Below are 18,530 nucleotides of genomic sequence, written 5' to 3'. Positions count from 1 at the left end.
CTTTTTATGAGCATGGGCTCCTGTCATTCAGCTTTACAGATAAAAACTGTTCATAGGGGCCACTGAAGGTCACAGGACCCCTGAGAGGAACCTCCCTTAGTGGAGTTTCAGGCATGAAGAGAGGGAGGGGTTCATGTTTGCTCTAGTTGTTTCCTGTCCCAGCTAAAGATGGGAGGAAGGTGTTCAGGGTCTGGTTACAGAATAACAGTCAAAGTCACCCAGCAGAAACAAACTCTTCCTACCATCCCCGCAACCCCCTGACCCGCTGGCCCCTTCTTCTCCATGGTGAACTGGGAGGCCATGTTGTTGGGTGGACCAGCCTTGTTCTGGAGCTGTGGGCCCAGCCCGGCTCCAGGCAGGCCCTGGCCCAAAGACTGACCATATGGACCGCCATAGGGGCCCGAGTTAGCCATCATATTCATCTGATGAGAGAAATGAGACAGAGAGATAGACAGAGCTCAATCACAAGGACAGTAAAACCTGGCCTGGTGGAGTTAAACAGAGACTGTTAAAGTGCTTTCGTCCAGATGGGTCTTTCCCTCCTCTGGTCTTACTGTACCCAAAAACTGATCCAAACCACAGGCCAGATAGAGCTTTACAAACAGGTAAGAACTGGATCCAGATCAAGCCCACAGGTTCACATTCAAAGTATAAGCCTCGAGTCAAACATTGGATCCTGCACCAACCATAAGAGGTGATGTTTGAAACAAGAGCAGAGACCTGAAACACGCTGTGCTTCCTGCTACGACCAAAAGCAGAGAACGATTTGTTATGGTGAACTGTCAGTATGAGAGCCAGCATCAAAGCACCTGACACTCAATCACAGCTGTGATGTGGCGAATCAACCAGCAAGAAGGCAACCCATCAATACCACTTTGGAAAGCGGACATGGCTCTGAATCTAACCCCTAACCACACTCACACCTGCTCAGTAGATCTGATCTAAAGCCACCTCTCATCAGACTCCTGTTGCTGTGAAACATGCATCTGTGAACAATGCTGCTGTAGAACATGCAGCTGTGAAACAAAAAAAGCTGTAAAACCTGAAGCAGTGAAATATGCAGCTCTGGAACATACAGCAGTGAAACACAAGCTGTAAAACCTGTAGCAGTGAAACATGCAGCTCTGGAACATACAGTTGTATGTTGCATGCTGCTGTGTCAAATGCAGCTGTGAAAGATACAGCTGTAAAACGTGCAGCTAAGAAAGATACAGCTGTAAAAAATGCAGCTGTGAAACATACAGCTCTAAAATATGCTGCTGTAAAAAAATAGCTGTGAAACATGTAGCAGTAAAGCAGGCAGCTGTGGAAAAACTTGTAGTAGTGAAACATGCAAGTCTGGAACATACAGCTGTGAGACATGCAGATGTGAAACATGCAGCTTCTGTAAAACATGCAGCTGTGAAAATTGCAGCTATGAAACATGTAGTAGTAAAACATGCAGCTGTGAAAAATGCAGCAGTGAAACATATGGCTCTGAAATATGCTGCTGTGAAACATTCAGCTGTGAATCATATACAGTCAGGTCTGGTAAATATTTGGACACAGACACAATTCTCAGCATTCCAGCTCTTTATGACACCACAATGGAATTGAAATAAAACAATCAAAATATGCTTTCAGTGCAGACTTTGAGCTTTAATTTGAGGGTATTCACATCCAAACCAGGTGTACGGTCTAGGAATGACAACACATTTTATATGTGCCCTCCTCCTTTAAGGGACCAAAAGTAATTGGACGGACAAACATAATCATAAAACAGGTTGTCACATTTTAATACTTTGTTACAAATCCTTTGCAGTCAATGACAGCCTGAAGTCTTGAACCCATGGACATAACCAAATGCTGTGTTTCATCCCTGGTGATGCTTTGCCAGGCCTCTGCTGCAGCTATCTTCAGCTCATGCTTGTTCTTTGGGCATTTTCCCTTCAATTTTGTCTTCAGCAAGTGAAATGAATGCTCAATTGGATTCAGGTCAGGTGATTGACTTGGCCACTGCAGAACATTCCACTTCTTTGCCTTTAACAACTCTTTGGTTGCTTTCACAGTATGTTTTGAGTCGTTGTCCATCTGGATTGTGAGGCGTGGTCCAATGAATCAAATATGAATATGAGCAGATAATATTGCCCGAAACACTTCAGAATTCATTCTGCTGGTCTTATCAATAAAAATAATGGATCCAGTCCCACTGGAAGCCATACACGCCCATGCCATTACACTACCAGCACCATGCTTCACAGATGAGGTGGTATGCTTTGGATCTTAAACAATTCCCTCCCTTCTCCATACTCTTCTCTTTCCATCATTCTGGTACAAGTTGCTTTCTGTTTCATCTGTCCATAAGACGTTGTTCCAGAAGTGAACAGCTCTTTTGGATGTTTTTGGCGAACTCTAATCTGGCCTTCCTGTTTTTGAGGCTCACCAATGGTTTACACCTTGTGGTGAAACCTCTGTATTTCCTCTGGTGAAGTCTTCTTTTAATTGTTGACTTGGACACAGATACTCCAATCTCCTGGAGAGTTGTCTTGATCTGGCCAGCTGATGTGAAAGGGTTTTTCTTGATGAGGGAATGGATTTGTCTGTCATCCACCACACTTGTTATCCGTGGTCTTCCAGGTCTTTTGGTGTTGCTGAGCCCACCAGTGTGTTCTCTCTTTTTAAGAATGTACCAAACAGTTGATTTGGCCACACCTAATGTTTTTGTGATCTCTCTAAGGGATTTTTGTTGACTTTTTAACCTAATGATGGCTTGCTTCACTGATAGTGACAATTCTTTGGACTTCATATTGAGAGATGACCTCACCAGATTCCAAATGAATACAACACACTTGAAATGAACTCTAGGCCTTTTATCTACCCCTTGGTAATGGGGATAACACACACCTGGACATGGAACAGCTGAAAAGCCAATTGTCCAATTAATTTTGGTCCCTTAAAAGTAGGATGGCACATATATAATCTGTTGTCATTCCTAGACCGTACACCTGGTTTGAATGTAAATACCCTCAAATTAAAGCTCAAAGTCTGCACTTAAAGCACATTTTGATCGTTTCATTTCAATTCCATTGTGGTGTCATAAAGAGCTGGAATGCTGAAAATTGTGTCAGTGTCCAAATATTTATGGACCTGACTGTAGCGCTGGACCATACAGCTATGAAACAAGTAGCATAACACACAGGTCTGTAACATACAGCACTAAGACATGCAGAAGGAAAACATGCAGCTGTGAATCATGAAGCTGCTGTAGAACATGCAGAAGTAAAAGATGCAGCAGTGAAACATGCAGATGTGAAACATGCAGCTTCTGTAAAACATGCAGCTGTGAAACATGCAGCAGTGACACATGAAGCTGTGAAACATGCAGCTGTGAAACAGGCAGGCAGCTCTGAAACAGGCAGCTCTGAAACAGGCAGCTCTGAAATGACAGAAAGCTCTTTTTCTCCTGCTTCTTTGAGGTTTAAAATGGTCACGTTTTTTCAAAAGTATCCAGACCAAACAGATCAGCAATTCTACAACATTTTCAAACTCTTGGTGTTTACTTCTGATATCAGTCTTAGTCATTAGTCAGAAGCACTGTTAAAGCAAACCTTACACCTGAGGTGCTGCTGACTGGTTTCCTTACTTGGGTTTCTAAAAGGTTAAATCTGCTCACCTTGTTTAGTACTCCAGGCTGCTGAGGTCTCATCCCTGCGTGACCCCCAGGTCCCATTTGCTGCCCTCCTTGTTGCTGCTGCAGGCCATCTGCAGACAGATTACTGTTGGCACCCATCCCTGCAGGTCCGGGGTAACCCATTCTTGGTGATCCATTCATCACCTGCCCTCCCATTAGGCCTTGCTGCTGTCCATTGTTCCCCTTCTGAGCCCCAATCATAACAGCTGCCCTATTTAGGGCTGCAACACCTCCAACCATCCCAACCTGCTGCATTAATCCAGGCTGCTGCTGTTGCGATGCCATGCCCTGAGGTCCACCTATCATCTCCATGGAAGCCCCAGGTGCTGTGCTGTTGGAAGTGGAGCCCCCCTGTTGTGCCGGTGCTCCAGCCCGTAACAGTTCAGACAGCTGTTTGTGTTTGGCAGCTGCATCTTGGCCCCCCACACTTAGTCCTCCGAGACCCCTGAGACTGGTGTGGAGCTGACTGGCATCCGCGCCATTTGTCAGCCCGAGGTCAGACGAGCTGATGAGCTCATCTGGGAGGTCGTGCTCCAGGTCAAACAGGGAACCAAAATCTACACATGGAGGCAAACAGACAAACGTGTAAACCACAACAAAAAGACACTGAGTTTCATGGTTAACAGTTGGAGTTATCCAGTACATGAATAATCTGCAGCTCATCCTTATCCAGTTTATTTGACAGGAACCAAAACGCAACTGCTGAGCCTGAGTTAGTTAAAAGAACTCATTTACGTCTGTAGTCCCTGAGCAAATTACAGTCTCTGGCCCTTCTTTAAAACTACAGTCTCATCATAGCTTTAACAACTATCAACCATAAACACAGGGCCTACAGGAACTCAGGCAGGGTGGCAGCAGCTCACAGCCTGGACTTCTCTCTTGGGCATCAGTTTGTGGTTTGATGGGGAGCCAAACACAGAGAGTAAATCCAGGAGGGTAGGGGTGAGAAGCCGCACAGGTAAACACGGCACAGCTCAGGTAGGAGTGGGCATAACATGGACATCTGTGTGGAGCCAAAAGCACCATAAGTTATATGAACAAGGACTGTTCTAAAACTAACCTGCTCAGGACATTTTATGATGGCTTTCTGCAGTGAAACACCTTTTATCATCATCCTTAGCATTGAGGTCTGTGTGCATACGTCCTGTCCCACAGTTTGGGTGAATTCACATGCTGTTCACACGCCTTCCTGACATGGAGGAACTCTCCTTCTCACTTCTCCTTTCCAGTATTCCCACAAACAAGGTCTCATCACTATTGGTCTCTGTTTTTTTTTTTTTTTTTTTTTTTAACAAATGAGTTTTTCCCTTGAAATCATTGAAATATTGAACACGAGAGTAGTGCTTCTATTGTAAAAACTTGAAAACACATGACTACATCAGTATGTTCCTGTCTCCTGACCAGAGGAGGTGACTGGGTGTACGGACCCTTTTGCAAAACACTAAAACTGTTTAAGATTATATAAGGTTGGATATACAGCCCAGTGAAAGAGTGTGAGTGGTTTGTGTGGATGGCAAAGTGAACAGAGAGCAGCGCAGAGGCATGGAGCAGGTGGACAATGGACGGGTGATGAGAATGAACTGCTCTCCGTGTATTAGCTAAAATCCTTCAAACGGTTAGATGAATGGGAAGCTTTCACACACTGGTTTAAATTTTATCACACGGTTTAACTGAAACAGAGTTTTAAAACAGTTATTGTGGACTCAGGTGGATGTCCTGGTCAGCAACGCACAGAATAGAGTGAACAATGGACAGTTAGCAGGTTACCGACAACAAATCACTAAAACAGTCTGGGCTAACAACACGGTGGGCTTATCAAAATCACCACACGTCCGTCTGAGCAGATACTAGAGAAAGAGTTTTTCACTCATTACAAAGCCCCCTGATTTATCTGTGAGGTTTTGAGAAGGGCTCTTGTGTTCCTGATGCTAGCTGAGCCTCAGCTGATCCGGTCCGGAGGTTATCTCAGGAGCTAGTTAGCTAGCCTGCGCCGTTACTTTCTCCTAAAGCTGCCCAGAAACATTCATTAGACTTTTTAATCACATAGGCTCTAAGAGTCCACATTCTCTATGCCCATATGTGCTCATTCAGTGGTTCGTTGCACTTTTAGACTGACAATACAAGTTGGAGTGAACTGGGGTGACTCGGCTCTCCATTGTTTGGAGTTGGACCCCAGAGTTGAAGCTAGTTAGCATGATGTGGCCAACGCATCAAAACATCCCTGAAGTAAAGTTTTTCCTGATGACAAAACAGCTCTAAATCTAGTCTGAAGTGAATCTACTTATCTGGGTAATTCACCTCAACAAAGTTAAGAGAAGATTTAAGTGATGAAGCTTCAGTTATTGAGCAGCTAAATGAAGATAAACTAAATTTACAGACCAACTCTTCTGTTCGTATACTGACCAGCAGCTAGCTAGCTAGCTAACACACACACACACACACACACACACACACACACACACACACACATACAAACACACACACACACACACACACACACACACATACAAACACACACACACACACACACACACACACACACACACACACACACACACACACACACACACACACACACACACACACACACACACACACAGCTGGTTCGTGGTTCATGTCCAGCCGAGTAATGTAGAGTGATTTACACCTAAGATAATAAAGTTACTGCTTTACCGTTTCCATCACTGGCAGACACAGAGAGAGCTGGAGAGGACAGTTTGGGCCTCTTGGCTGAAGGCGGGCCGGACTCCAGGACATTATCAGCCATATTTCAGTCAAATTGAAGAATTAAAGTTTAAATCCTCGGAGGAACAACTAATTTGCCTGTTTGTGTCTCCTCCTCCCTTTCAGAAAGAATCCTGATGGTTCCCACACCGTTTGGGGGACGGTAGGGGGAAGACAGTCGTGTGCTAGTGTTCCCCTCACGGTGCCTCCTCTCGGTGTGCTCCTCTCTGCACGGATCAGCCCCCTCCCCAGGCCCTGCTCCGCTTTCTTCGCGGCTCTGATCAGGAGGAGGTGGGGAGGTGGAGTCGGCGGAAAAGGAGAGCGTGCTCTGACAAACTCATGTAGCCTCCTCTGAGACACAGAAACCATCCCCAGGATCCGTCCTCCGTGATGCACTCAGTCCTGCCCGCCATATTCAGTGGAGAAATCTCATTTGAAGCAGCTCTGAGTCCTCCAGGGTCCGCCAGAGTCCGTCGGAGTCCCCCAGAGTCCCTCAGATAGATGAACCAGCAGTGATCTACAAACAGCTGCACACCTGTTTCAACCCCTGGACCTTCTTGTCTCATGCGGTGATGGGATCCTTGGTTTCATTCAGCCTCTTTCTCACCTGAGCAGTCATTTCACCTCTCGGCACAGACTCCCTCAGGTTTGTAGGCAGGGAGGGAGCCAGCTTTTTAATAAAATGTGGTTTGGTATTTTAAAGTGCAGCACTTAGGGGAGGACTTGCATTGGAGTCAGTGTCTGAATCAGCTTCTGCTAAGAGATGAAAACACTGCTGTTGCACACTTGCAGAAACTCGGGCTTAAGTTAATGTCTCTTTCCAGGTTTTCTGGATAAATTGTGCACTTGAGTAAAACCATGCAAGGCACTGGGTCAGGAACAGCGGACTCGTATTGCACATCCAGTTGCAGCAGCCCCCTTCCCTACTCGACTGTGCCTTAAGCAGCAGCAGCAGGACTGACAAAGGTTGAAAAAAAGAGAGAAATGCCGTCAGGAATCACTCCTGGGGAGGGATCGTTGAAGATGCAGGATGAACTTGTGTAGACGGATGGTTGTGGAGTAAATCACGGCTCGGCCCGACGATCAGCCGCTGATCGGATTGAGCTTTTATTTTTCAGAGAGATCTGTGGGGCCACTTTTTCCAGCACTTCAGAGCCCCACTGTATATCGGCTTAGGTTTTGTACCTGTCACTGTGGACCTGTGAGATCTGTTGGCCGTGCAAAGTGAGGAGAAGAGAGCTCCACGGGGAAAATGTGATTAACTAGTCCACAGACTGGCTCTGAGGGAAGCAGAGAGCTCCGGCTCTGTTGACACCCCCTGAAAAATGTTTGGGGCTGAAAAAAGCTCAGGTTGAGTCTTTGTGATGGAGAAAAGCACCCCTTCTGATCTTTAAACCCGTCTTTCTTTCCACCTCTCCCTCCTGCCCGGCAGCAATTTATTGATATAATGGTGTATGCGGGCTGTGTGCTGGCTCCCAGAAGGACTCATACTGGTTTTTCATGTTGATCCGTTCCCTTTGCTCCCAGCCTTTTCCTCCTCCTCGGGTTATTGAGCCTCTTCCGCCTCTGCTCTCGGTCTCCGCTCCTTCCTCGGCTTTTCGGACTCCTTCCTTCACATGCACACAGATCTGTCCGCCTCGGTCCGCCTCCCCTCGGCTCTGACCGGCTCTGTGATGCTCCCTCTTTCCGGATCACACGGCCAGGCTTCGGTCACTCGCTCTCCTCCCCCGGCGGGTCCCGGAGCGGCTGCAGCAGGGTCCCAGGTCTCTCGGTACGTCGGGGATCTGCTCCGGATTCTGACGGTCTGTCCGCACAAACAAAATGGCGGCTTGTTGTTTCTCCTCCTCTGATGGGGGGGAGGGTTGGAGGAATAGCAACATTAGGCGTGAAAGGGAGGAGGAGGGAGAGGGAGGGAGACAGAGGGGGAAGAACAGGGGAGGCTGTCTTCGCCAGGGTTCGGTATTTCCCGGAAATAGGTACGGAGCTCCGAGGCCGGGTCCGGTAAGCAAGGGACCGAAGACGGGACCCTTTCACCCGAGAAACTGCATGATTACTGCCCAGGTTAATCCAGACCACAGACTCACACTATAGACCCAAACCCCATACTATAGACCCAAACCATGGATCCACGTCAAAGACCCAGACCATAGATCCAGTCTGGCACTCACACTCTATTTACTGTGCTGCACTGTCTTCTGTTTGTGTTTATGTCTTTAGCCTAGTCCTAAATATCCCACACTTACAGGTCTATGACAGCAACAACTGACTCATGAGGATCTCTGAAGTCTGGTCCCAGAGATCTCCTCACAGTCTGGAGCTCCTCCAGTTTGTTCCTCACTTAATATCCACACATCATCAGGATTTACAGTCTTTTCAACATGTTACAATATCAGAACTCTTATCATTTAAACTAGGAACCAGTAAATCAAGGACTTTAACACCAGTCGACTCTTCATCAGCTCTGCAGAGCCCATAAACAAACACACAGATTCGGAAACAGGTGCTGATCCACACTCCTGATCCAAAGAGGACACAATTAGACTATCAGCATACAGGAACACACTTTATTTAATGAATCACATTTATCTGCTGAGTCACACACACACACGCAAGCATGCACGCACACACACTCCTCATTAACATATCCGCTATTGTCAAAGAAAATCAGGAGCTTCAATAAATGAGTTTCATCTTCATTCACTCACTGTGATCACATAGCATACCTCTTACACAATGTGACCTCTGCTGACTGCCCATCACCACAGGAAGTACACCTTCAACATACAGTCCAAGCCCTGCAGGTGTGTGAAAAACAAAGTGTGTGTGTGTCTAAGAGTGTGTATGTGCATGAAGACTTTAAAGTCTCTGAAGTGAAACAAACAGAAATATATGTATTCTTCAGAAAATAAAAACATGATGGGGATGAAGATTTACAGTCATTAAACTGACATGTTGACTGGACCTCAGACTTTACAGAAGGGTATCCGATGGAGTAGGCCACCTGATGATGGCGACCCCCTGATGGAGGAGGTCACCTGAGCAGGAAGCCACCTGGTGGAGGAGGTCACCTGTTGTTTCTGAGAGTTTTAAGGAAAACAGTCAGTCCTGAACATGGAGGCACATGATCAGCTCTAGTCTCTAAGTTTCTGGAGCTCTGATGTGTTTCCTCAGACCAGCACCAGGTAGTCGTTACGTCCGATAACCTCTCGTGTACCTGATGATGTCATCCCTCGTCTGCATCAGTCCCTCCGCCTCTCTCTGTCCTAGCTTTGGGCACAGGCCTGCTCCACCTCAGCGATGGTCTTTGGAGCTTCAGAGGACAGAATCAGAGGATCACCTTTCTGTTGGATCACCACGTCATCCTCGATCCTGATGCCCAAACCACGGAAACACTGCGGAACCTCGTCGTTGTCCTCACTAATGTACAAACCTGAGACAAGATGAGAGAGTATAACATGGATAACCATAGACTGCACATAGAGTGGACAGCGTGGCTCTGCCATTTGTCATTGTACGGTTTTGTAACCAAAATACCACCGTCTCAGGCGCCACCATTGTAGCAGTTTGGAGCCAGAGTCTGCGCAGTAGAGACGATGAGGGTTTCTGGGAGAATCTGAGTGGAGCTGGGTGACAAAAATAATATTTTTTTTTCTTTCAAGAGTCTAATCACTTTCTGACTCTACCTCCCAACATATTTTACAATCCCTGAAAAAAATACACCAGAACGGCAGCTGTCAATCATCATTAAACGTTACATAAAGCCTCATTTTTAACCTCGTATAACTAATGAAAACTGAACTTTTCTGAAAAAAGAGGGCTTGAATACAAGACAGCCAAATGATATCTTCAAATCACCACAACAATCGGATGTGAGAAACATTTCTACGAGGTGTAATAATTTTTTAAAGTTTGACCACAACCCATCTGGAATGGCTGGAAAGCCGTATTTTTAAACCTATACTGCAGCCAGCCACCAGAGGGAGACCTCACTTCGAGCAGAGCAAGCGGATGTCCATTTTCTTTTACAGTCTATGACAGGGATGTCAAACTCGTGCCATGGAGGGCCAAGAGGCTGCAGGTTTTCTTTCTAACCAAGAACTCCACCAGCTGATTCCACTGATTACCTCACCTACAAGCAGGGAGCAGGGACTAATCAGTGAAACCAGCTGGTGGAGTTCTTGGTTGGAAGGAAAACCTGCAGCCTCTTGGCCCTCCATGGCACAAGTTTGACATCCCTGGTCTATGTGGATCTGACAGGCTGAAAGACGGATAGTTGTTGAGAGGACCTCTCACTCTGCGCTGAATTTGGCTGCCCTAGTGGAGCAGCTGCAGTTCACTGCTGATACTGATTTTATTTTCCCAAATTAAGCTATCTGATAAGCTACTCAGAGCCAAAGAATGGTAAATGGACCAGTACTTATATAGCGCTTTTCTAGTCTCTCAGACCACTCAAAGCACTTTACACTGCTTGTCTCTCATTCACCTATACATTACATACACCCATTACATACACCTATACGCCCATACATTCACCTACACATTCACACACTGATGGTGGATTGATGGAAACCATTATTTTTGTATCTAACACATTCATACCCATCCACACACCACTGACCAACAGTGGCAGTAACTCGGAGTTAAGTGTCTTGCTCAAGGACACTTCGACATGTGACTGCAGGAGCTGGAATCGAACCCTCAAACTTCTGATTGTGGCTCTACCACTGAGCCACAGCCGCCCCTGACGAGTTACCAGGAGCAGTAAGTGCAGCTGGAGAGGAGTTTGACAGAAACAGAGCGAGATTAATCCAACACGCACACGCACACACACACACACACACACACACACACACAAACACACACACACACAGCTCTGTACCTGGCTCTATGGTGACGGCCATTCCTGGCTGCAGAGGCTGTGAGCGGGAAAGCTCAGGTGTGTCATGGACATCCATGCCCAGGTAGTGGCCCACATGGTGAGGACAGTACCGGCGAGCTGCCTGAGGAGGAACAGGAATATTCACAAACACTGGTTTACAAACTGGAGCTGTGATTTAAAGAGTCAAACCTGTGCTCTACCACAGTACACCCAGAATCTAGTTGATCACCTTCAGGACGTCGGCGTCACTGCAGCTGGCCTTCACCACACCAAGCCGTCTGAGCTGGCGACCTAACAGAGCCAGCATGGTGCTGTAGATGTGATCCAGACTGACGCCAGGGAAGCACAGAGACAAACAAGAGCGCTGCACCTCCAGAACTGCTTCATACAGCTCTGCCTGGGCCGGGCTGAACCTGACAGACAGAGAGAGACAAAGAGAGAGAGAGACTGGCTGTTGAAACAGGTCCATTTAGGAGCTAGTCAACCTTTTGTCCAGCTGTTTATAAATGCACATAAATCAAATTTTAAAATAGATATAATTTCTCAAATATACAAAAACCTCAACAACCTGAAATCTCAATCCACAAAATACATAAAAGAATGTTAGGAGATAGAAAGCAAACTAGTAACAACCAACAAAGAATGGCTGACTGATGTATTTCTCAATGGAAAGCACAAAATCTCATGCATGGAAGGAATATTGCTGGAAAATGTGTCTCATTTTTCATCACTCCTTCTTTGAAGGCACAGAGTGGTTATGGTGGTGCCTTGCTGCAAACCACTTCTACATTTCCTGGTAGTACCAAAAGAAAAAAATCAATATTCCTGGAAAGAACATCATAATACATTTCTAATTTTAAAACGATGTATTTAAGTTATTTCTCCACTGAAGTTACAGGTGTTGACAATTACTCGATAGCCACTTTGTCCACAGCAGGTAAAAAGGCTTTCACCCAGAGATGGTTGATACAGGCTGGACCCACAGTAACTAACTGGATAGATGTGATGGATGACATTTACTTAATAGAAAAGGGAACTTTCCCTTTAACCTTAAAGCCAGAAATGTTAAGATCAGACTGGACAAAATGGGTGAAATATGTCCAACATTTGGGACCTCACTTTGTTTATTACTGTGGTTCTTAACCTTTTCCAACTCAGGGACCACTTTTAAGTCTCAAACATTTTCGCGGCCCACCCCCGACCAGTAAATACATGAAAACATACTATAACTTAAAACCTTTATAGTCAGCTCTATCTTTTTATCAGGGCTTAAAAAGTATTTAAATTTATTAGACTAGCTGATGCACAGTAATATATCATACTTTTTTTTTTTTTTTTTTTATAGCTGATAGTATATACCTTCAATGTTCTGATCTTATTTTATTGAAAATCTTTGAACCATACCTGTAAAACAATAAAATCCTTGTGTTTTCACTTAAATAACCAATAAAGTGTCCTGAGTTTAAGGTCTCAGAGCAAGAAGCAACAATGGCTAGCTGCCAGACTTTCCTGGAGGTATATAAGATCAGATTCATATATAAGGATGGGCTGTTCACTGTTAAAATTAAGGAAATCAGCACCGATCAATCTGTGCATGTCTGGTATTAATGGCACCTGTTTGAACTCGTAATCTGTATAAGACACCTGTCCACAGCCTCAAACAATCAGACCAAACTCAACCATGGCCAAGACCAAAGAGCTGTCCAAGGACACTAGGAAGGAAACTGTAGACCTGCACCAGGCTGTGAATAGTGAATCTATAACAGCAGGTTAATGTGAATAAACCAACTGGAAGAATATGGAAGACATGAAAGACCACTGAAAATCTCCTCCATCTGGGGCCCTTCGCAAGATCTCATTCTGTGGGGTCCAAATGATCATCAGAACGGTGAGCAAAAATCCCAGAACTACACAGAGGGACCTGATGAATGACCTGAAGGGAGCTGGGGCTAAAGTAACAAAGGCTAACATCAGTAACACACTACGCCTAGAGGGACTCAAATCCTGCAGCGCCAGGTGTGTCCCCCTGCTTAAGCCAGTACATGTCCAGGCCCGTCTGAAGTTTGCCAGAGTGCATATGGATGATCCAGAAGAGGATTGGGAGAACATCACATGGTCAGATGAAACCAAAATAGAACTTTGGGTAAAAACTCAGCTTGTTTGTGTTTGGAGGAAGAAGAATGCTGAGCTGCATTCCACGAACACCATACCTATTGTGAAGCATGGGGGGGAACCTCATGCTTTGGGACTGTTTTTCTGCAATGGGGACAGGACGGCTGATTTGTGTTAAGGGAAGAATGAATGGGGCCATGTATGGTGAGATTTGAAGCCAAAACCTCCCATCAGTGAGGGCATTGAAGATGGAACATGACTGGGTCTTCCAGCATGACACTGATCCCAAACACATCGCTTGGGCAACGAAGGAGTGGCTCAGTAAAAAGCATTTCAAGGTCCTGGAGTGGCCTAGCAAGTCTCTCCAGACCTCAATCCTATAGAAAACTTGTGGCGGGAGTTGAAGGTCTGTGTTGCCCAGCAACAGCCCCAAATCATCACTGCTCTAGGGGAAGTCTGAGCAGATCTCCCCAAGAAATCCAGAGGATCTCTAGAGGACATCTGCATGGAGGAACAGGCCAAAATACCAAATACAGTGTACCAAAGTGTACCTCTGATGAAAATTACAGACCTCTCTCATCGGAGAGGAGTACTTGCAAAATCAGTGGCTGACTGAATACTTTTTGCCCCACTGTATGTTTTGAGTACTGTATAATTGTAACTGCAATGTCCTGGGGCAAAAATAAAAATAAAAAATAAAAAAATGAATCTGGTCGGTACAGAAACCAGTGGTTAGAGAGATCTCAGAGAGTCTGTAGGCTCTGCAACACAGGACAGGCAGAAACTGAGATAATTTCCTCATCACCTGTCCAAATTTGACAAATATTAGAGACAGATTTTTACCCAGATTTACAAATTTATGGTCTGAATTTCTTCATTTCCCCAAAGAGGAACAGATCCAGAAGATTCTGGGTGAAGAGAGCGCAACTGTTCAGCTGTCTATGACCATGTAAATATAGATCAATGTTATTTTATTCACTTTTTTGTTTGATTTATTTTTGATTGATGTTATTATTTGTTTTGTCTTAACGTGTTTGGTTGTTGGTACATTCTCTTAATCGTTTTAATGGTACATTGACTTTGGCAACATGCTAAAAAAAAACTTCATGAAAATAAAGATCATTGAGAGAGAGAGAGAGGGGAGTCCTATTTTTGGAGTCATTCTGAGTTTACAGCCTTTCTTCACCGCTCTGTGTGTCAGTAAATAAAAACTCACTTTCCATTCACGGGCCATGTCCGAGTGATGTCACTGACATAACCAAAGTATTCACAACCTCCATCCAGCAGCACCATCTCTCCATCCTTAGAGAGAGAGCAGGAAAAAGAGGAAGGACTTTAATTACTACATAATCAGATCATCTTTGGCTCTGGTCTCCACATCACTTCAGTGGACTGTCTCTGCTCTGAGAGCACTGAGCTCTCCTCCTGTCTTCCTCACCTTGATGATCTGGTTGTTGTTGATGTAGTGCAGAGTGTTTGCTCGATTTCCTCCTGCTACGACGGGAGGGTAGGCCAGGAAATTGGCTCCATGGATCCTATTTTCAAAATCAAACTGTCAAACACAGAGACACAAGTGCATGAGACAGGACTAAGAGCTTTGTCACACAGCTCAGACACACAGAAAGAGCATTTGAAACATCTGAATCACCTTGGCAAAGATCACAGCCTCGTCCACGTCTCCTCTGGAAAAAGCCATAGTCCTCCTGAAAGCCTGAGGGAGCAGCAGGTTGACTCCACTGAACCTTCCTCTTTAAAAACAGTGATTATTGTTAACTGTGACAATAATTAAGACATAACTCCAACCTGTGCCGTGATGTGACCCGCTGTCTGCATGAGGGCCACCTCTGCAGGAGTCTTCAGGACCCTCAGAGAGTGGATGAGAGGTCGGACAGAGCGAGGCATCGGCCCTGCCTCCAGGACAGGAGCAAGGTGAGTCTGATGGAGCCCAGGGTGGGCGGGCTGAGAGCTGTCGTACCACAAGGTGGAGCCTGAGAGAGGAGAGGAGAGGAGAGGAGAGGAGAGGAGAGGAGAGGAGAGGAGAGGAGAGGAGAGGAGAGGAGAGGAGAGGGGGAAGAGCTTCCTCTGGTAATAAGACCGTTGTGTTCCTTGGTCAGTCTCTTTAAAACTTTGGTTTTGTCTCTAACATGTTTGCAAACAGGCTGTGCAGGGAAAGAACCGTGAACAGAACTTTCTGGCTATGAAAACACATTTTAAAGACTGGTCCTTCTCTGAGGACAGAGAGCAGACAGGGGGGGACAGGTCTTATACTGCATTCCATATGTTCTTGGAACTTGAGAGTCAGGAGTGTGAATGACATCATCAGCCAAGTCAGAAAAACTTGTCATAACATATATGTACAGCTGATTGATTGTGACAAACACTAGTCAGAAATTTTAAAATAAAAAGAATCCATCAGGAGCTAAACTACTGTTTACTCCTGAACTCGGAATTTCCTACTGGGCACTCGGGGGTGGTGTGGGCTTACAAGTCGGAAACTGACTTCCGAGTACAAATGGAACGCAGCATTAGTCCTCTACACACCTTTCAAGCTCTTTAGAACAACCCCCAGCTCCTCTGAGCAGTGAATCCTCTCTATTCCGGTCAGGGCGGCTGCTCCATCCTTCCCTGACCGCGGTCCGTCCCATAGCTCTCTTCCAGGGTCTCTGCGGGGGACAAACAGAGCAGCCTGGTCTGGTTTCCCCTTTCCATAAAGAACCAAGGCACTGTCGGGCTCCAGGAAGCCGCTGAGGTAGAGAAAATCCTGAGGGGACATTTGGAATCGGGTTACTGACAGCAGCAAACAGAGCTGATCTGACCTAACTCAAACTAAACTGAGTCTACATGTTTAAAGTGGTGCTGGTTCTGATAAAACCAGACATCAGCATGGAGAAAGTCTGACCTGGTTCTGGTGGAAGTGGTAGGGGATGTCGTTGGTCATGTAGCGGGTCGGATGAGACAAAATGACGAGCACATGTGAGCTGGAGGAGGCAGAGCGTCCCAGCCGGTCGGCCTGAGCCTCAACAAGCGAGGCCAGCTGGTGTCTGCGGAGCTCAAACTCTGACTTGCTCAGACCAGGAGTCACCTCACCTGGGGAAACGTAAAATGGTCAATGGCCCAGTACTTATAGGTTGCTTTTCTAGTCTCTCAAACCACTATACACTGCTAGTCTCATTCACCCATCCAGACCACATCCACACACTGATGGAAGAGGTTGCTATTCCTGTAGGAACCATCAGAACAAAACGGAACAGAGGACAGGGGGTCACGTGTCTGGGGCACCCCCTCAGGCTGTTTGTTTCCGACTGTGTGAGGCAGAAAGAATCTCTTAGTGGCGTCTGAATAACTTCTCCCTGAACCACACAACATGAAGTTTACCTCCTCTCATGAACTACCTCCTATCCGGTCGGTGCTGGTGTTAAACAGGAGAGGCCGTGATCCTCCTGAAGGGGTAAAAGTAGGATCAGGATGCTCTGAGACTCACCCTGTTTGATGAGGTGTGGGTGAGTGAACGGACTGGGCTGACCCAGGTACCGAGGAGGGACCGTCTTTGGTTTCAGACCTCCAGGTTTGACAGAAATGAGTCTGCACGGACAGCTCACACATCCTGAAGAGAGGGAAAAATTATTACTGGATGGATTGGTTACTGTCGTTGAACTCTAACGGAGAATGTGGACCTGACGCCTTTAGAGACTGTGATCCTGATTGCAGAACATGAGCAGATCAAACAGGAGAGTGTCAGCCTCATATCTGTCTGAACCCTTCACATGATAACTTTAGTATGACCTGCTCACGATGTAGCTCTGAACTATAGAGGAGTCGAGGAGTGTAGAGGAACAAGGTGTCCTACAACCGGGCTCACCAGGACTCCAGCTCCGGGGCCGCAGCCTGACAGCACACCTGAGCCAGGTGCTGGTTGAGGGCAACATTCCTGCAACTGGATGTCACCGAAAGTCACAGCATGTCGACCTGTTCCACATGAGAAGCAGAGTGAAAGGACAGACAGTAGTCAGACTCTGGGAGTCTCCAGAAACACGTCACGGCCCGGTCTCCACTCAGCAACACGCAAAAACCTGCTTTAAACCTTTATCTTTTTATTTAGGCCTCGTTATCGCCTAAGGTTATCTCCTAAAATTAGCTCCTGTTAGCTCCCGAGATTAGCATCTGTTAGCTCCATGTCTGCTCACAGGACCTCCGATGACGCAAACTGTGCCCTGAGTTATGTCTGTCAGGCAGAGAACCTTTAAAGGGGACATATCATGCTTGTTTCTCCTTTTCACTATGCCAGACTAGGATGCCTGTAAAGCATTTCTGCCCTCAGTACAGGTCATTTAGTTCCTTCATTGCCCCACAATAGCGTTCTCAACGTCCTCAGTTTAGGCCATTCTGAAGATCTCGTTGAAACGCTCTGTTTCGAGAATGACCTCCAGTAACCTCGCAACGTCACAGCCCTTTGTGCTCTGATTGGTTAGTTCTATCAGAGGGGCGGAGGGGGTAGAGCCAGGGGGCTTTTTTTGCAGCATGGCAGTGTCTACAAAATCGCCATATTGGATGGGGCAGACCAAGCGAGTTTGCTGTTTGCCAAAACTTCGCCGTAAGGCATTGATAGCACTAATAAAATGGCAGAGTGTAGGATACGTCCTTTTGTATTGGACCCCAAGTCAGACCCGGACGGTTCTGCAGCTCAGGAGGAAGAAAATCCACCTGGACACAGATCATCTCAGGACGCCTCAGTGTGGTGAGTCAAACTGGTACTGTAACATGTATACTTTATACGTTTATACTCGGTGTATCCCTCGGTGGCGGTTGTGTAGAGGAGAAGCTGCTTTATCAGAGTACTCCAATAAAAAGAAAGGTACCCTGTATCATCACAACGGTCAAAATCTCCCGGCCAACTGGCAATGACCTATTTTCAAAGGCATCAAATCTCGTTCTAGGATATCAGAAAAAATACAATATCTCATCTTTTGAAAATTCAGGGGGTGTAAGGTCTTGTTTTCAAATTTATTATATTATATGTAAGTATTAAATCAGGGATCAGCATGATATATCCTCTTTAACCCTCATCAGCACAGAGAAGAGACTGTCACAAAACAAATGAAAACCCTGTTCACTAAAAATCGTTGTTTCGTCACACAAACTGAAGCT

The 18,530-nt window shown here is 46.0% G+C and overlaps 2 protein-coding genes across 6 annotated transcripts in view; both read right to left on the bottom strand.

The window, feature by feature from the left end:
- ep300b (EP300 lysine acetyltransferase b) overlaps positions 1-8,255 on the bottom strand; it is a 30,358-nt gene extending 22,103 nt beyond the window's left edge. For all 5 annotated transcript variants that reach the window (XM_074696276.1, XM_074696278.1, XM_074696279.1 and 2 more), the window contains exons 1-3: positions 6,344-8,255; positions 3,653-4,227; positions 243-422 (exon numbers count right to left, since the gene is read on the bottom strand). In XM_074696276.1, coding sequence (XP_074552377.1) covers positions 243-422; positions 3,653-4,227; positions 6,344-6,437 — 849 coding nt within the window. In that variant the 5' untranslated portion in view covers positions 6,438-8,255. The remainder of the gene's footprint in view (positions 1-242; positions 423-3,652; positions 4,228-6,343) is intronic.
- A 695-nt stretch (positions 8,256-8,950) lies between these two features.
- On the bottom strand, positions 8,951-17,734 carry xpnpep3 (X-prolyl aminopeptidase 3, mitochondrial). Its single transcript, XM_074697150.1, has 11 exons — positions 17,245-17,734; positions 16,867-16,989; positions 16,285-16,472; positions 15,927-16,146; positions 15,189-15,373; positions 15,034-15,096; positions 14,824-14,937; positions 14,602-14,687; positions 11,503-11,686; positions 11,274-11,394; positions 8,951-9,824 (listed from the first exon to the last, which is right to left on the bottom strand). Exons 1-11 carry the CDS (start codon positions 17,309-17,311, stop codon positions 9,658-9,660), a joined length of 1,518 nt encoding a protein of 505 aa, XP_074553251.1. The 5' UTR covers positions 17,312-17,734; the 3' UTR covers positions 8,951-9,657.
- Positions 17,735-18,530: the final 796 nt, after the last annotated feature.

Source organism: Halichoeres trimaculatus, unplaced genomic scaffold (assembly GCF_033239565.1).
Source record: "Halichoeres trimaculatus isolate MK-OKI-2021-1 unplaced genomic scaffold, fHalTri1.1 fHalTri1_scaffold_20, whole genome shotgun sequence".
Lineage (NCBI taxonomy): Eukaryota > Metazoa > Chordata > Actinopteri > Labriformes > Labridae > Halichoeres > Halichoeres trimaculatus.
The sequence above is the reverse complement of the archived record's forward strand: the minus strand, read 5'-3'. Positions and strand labels throughout refer to the sequence as shown.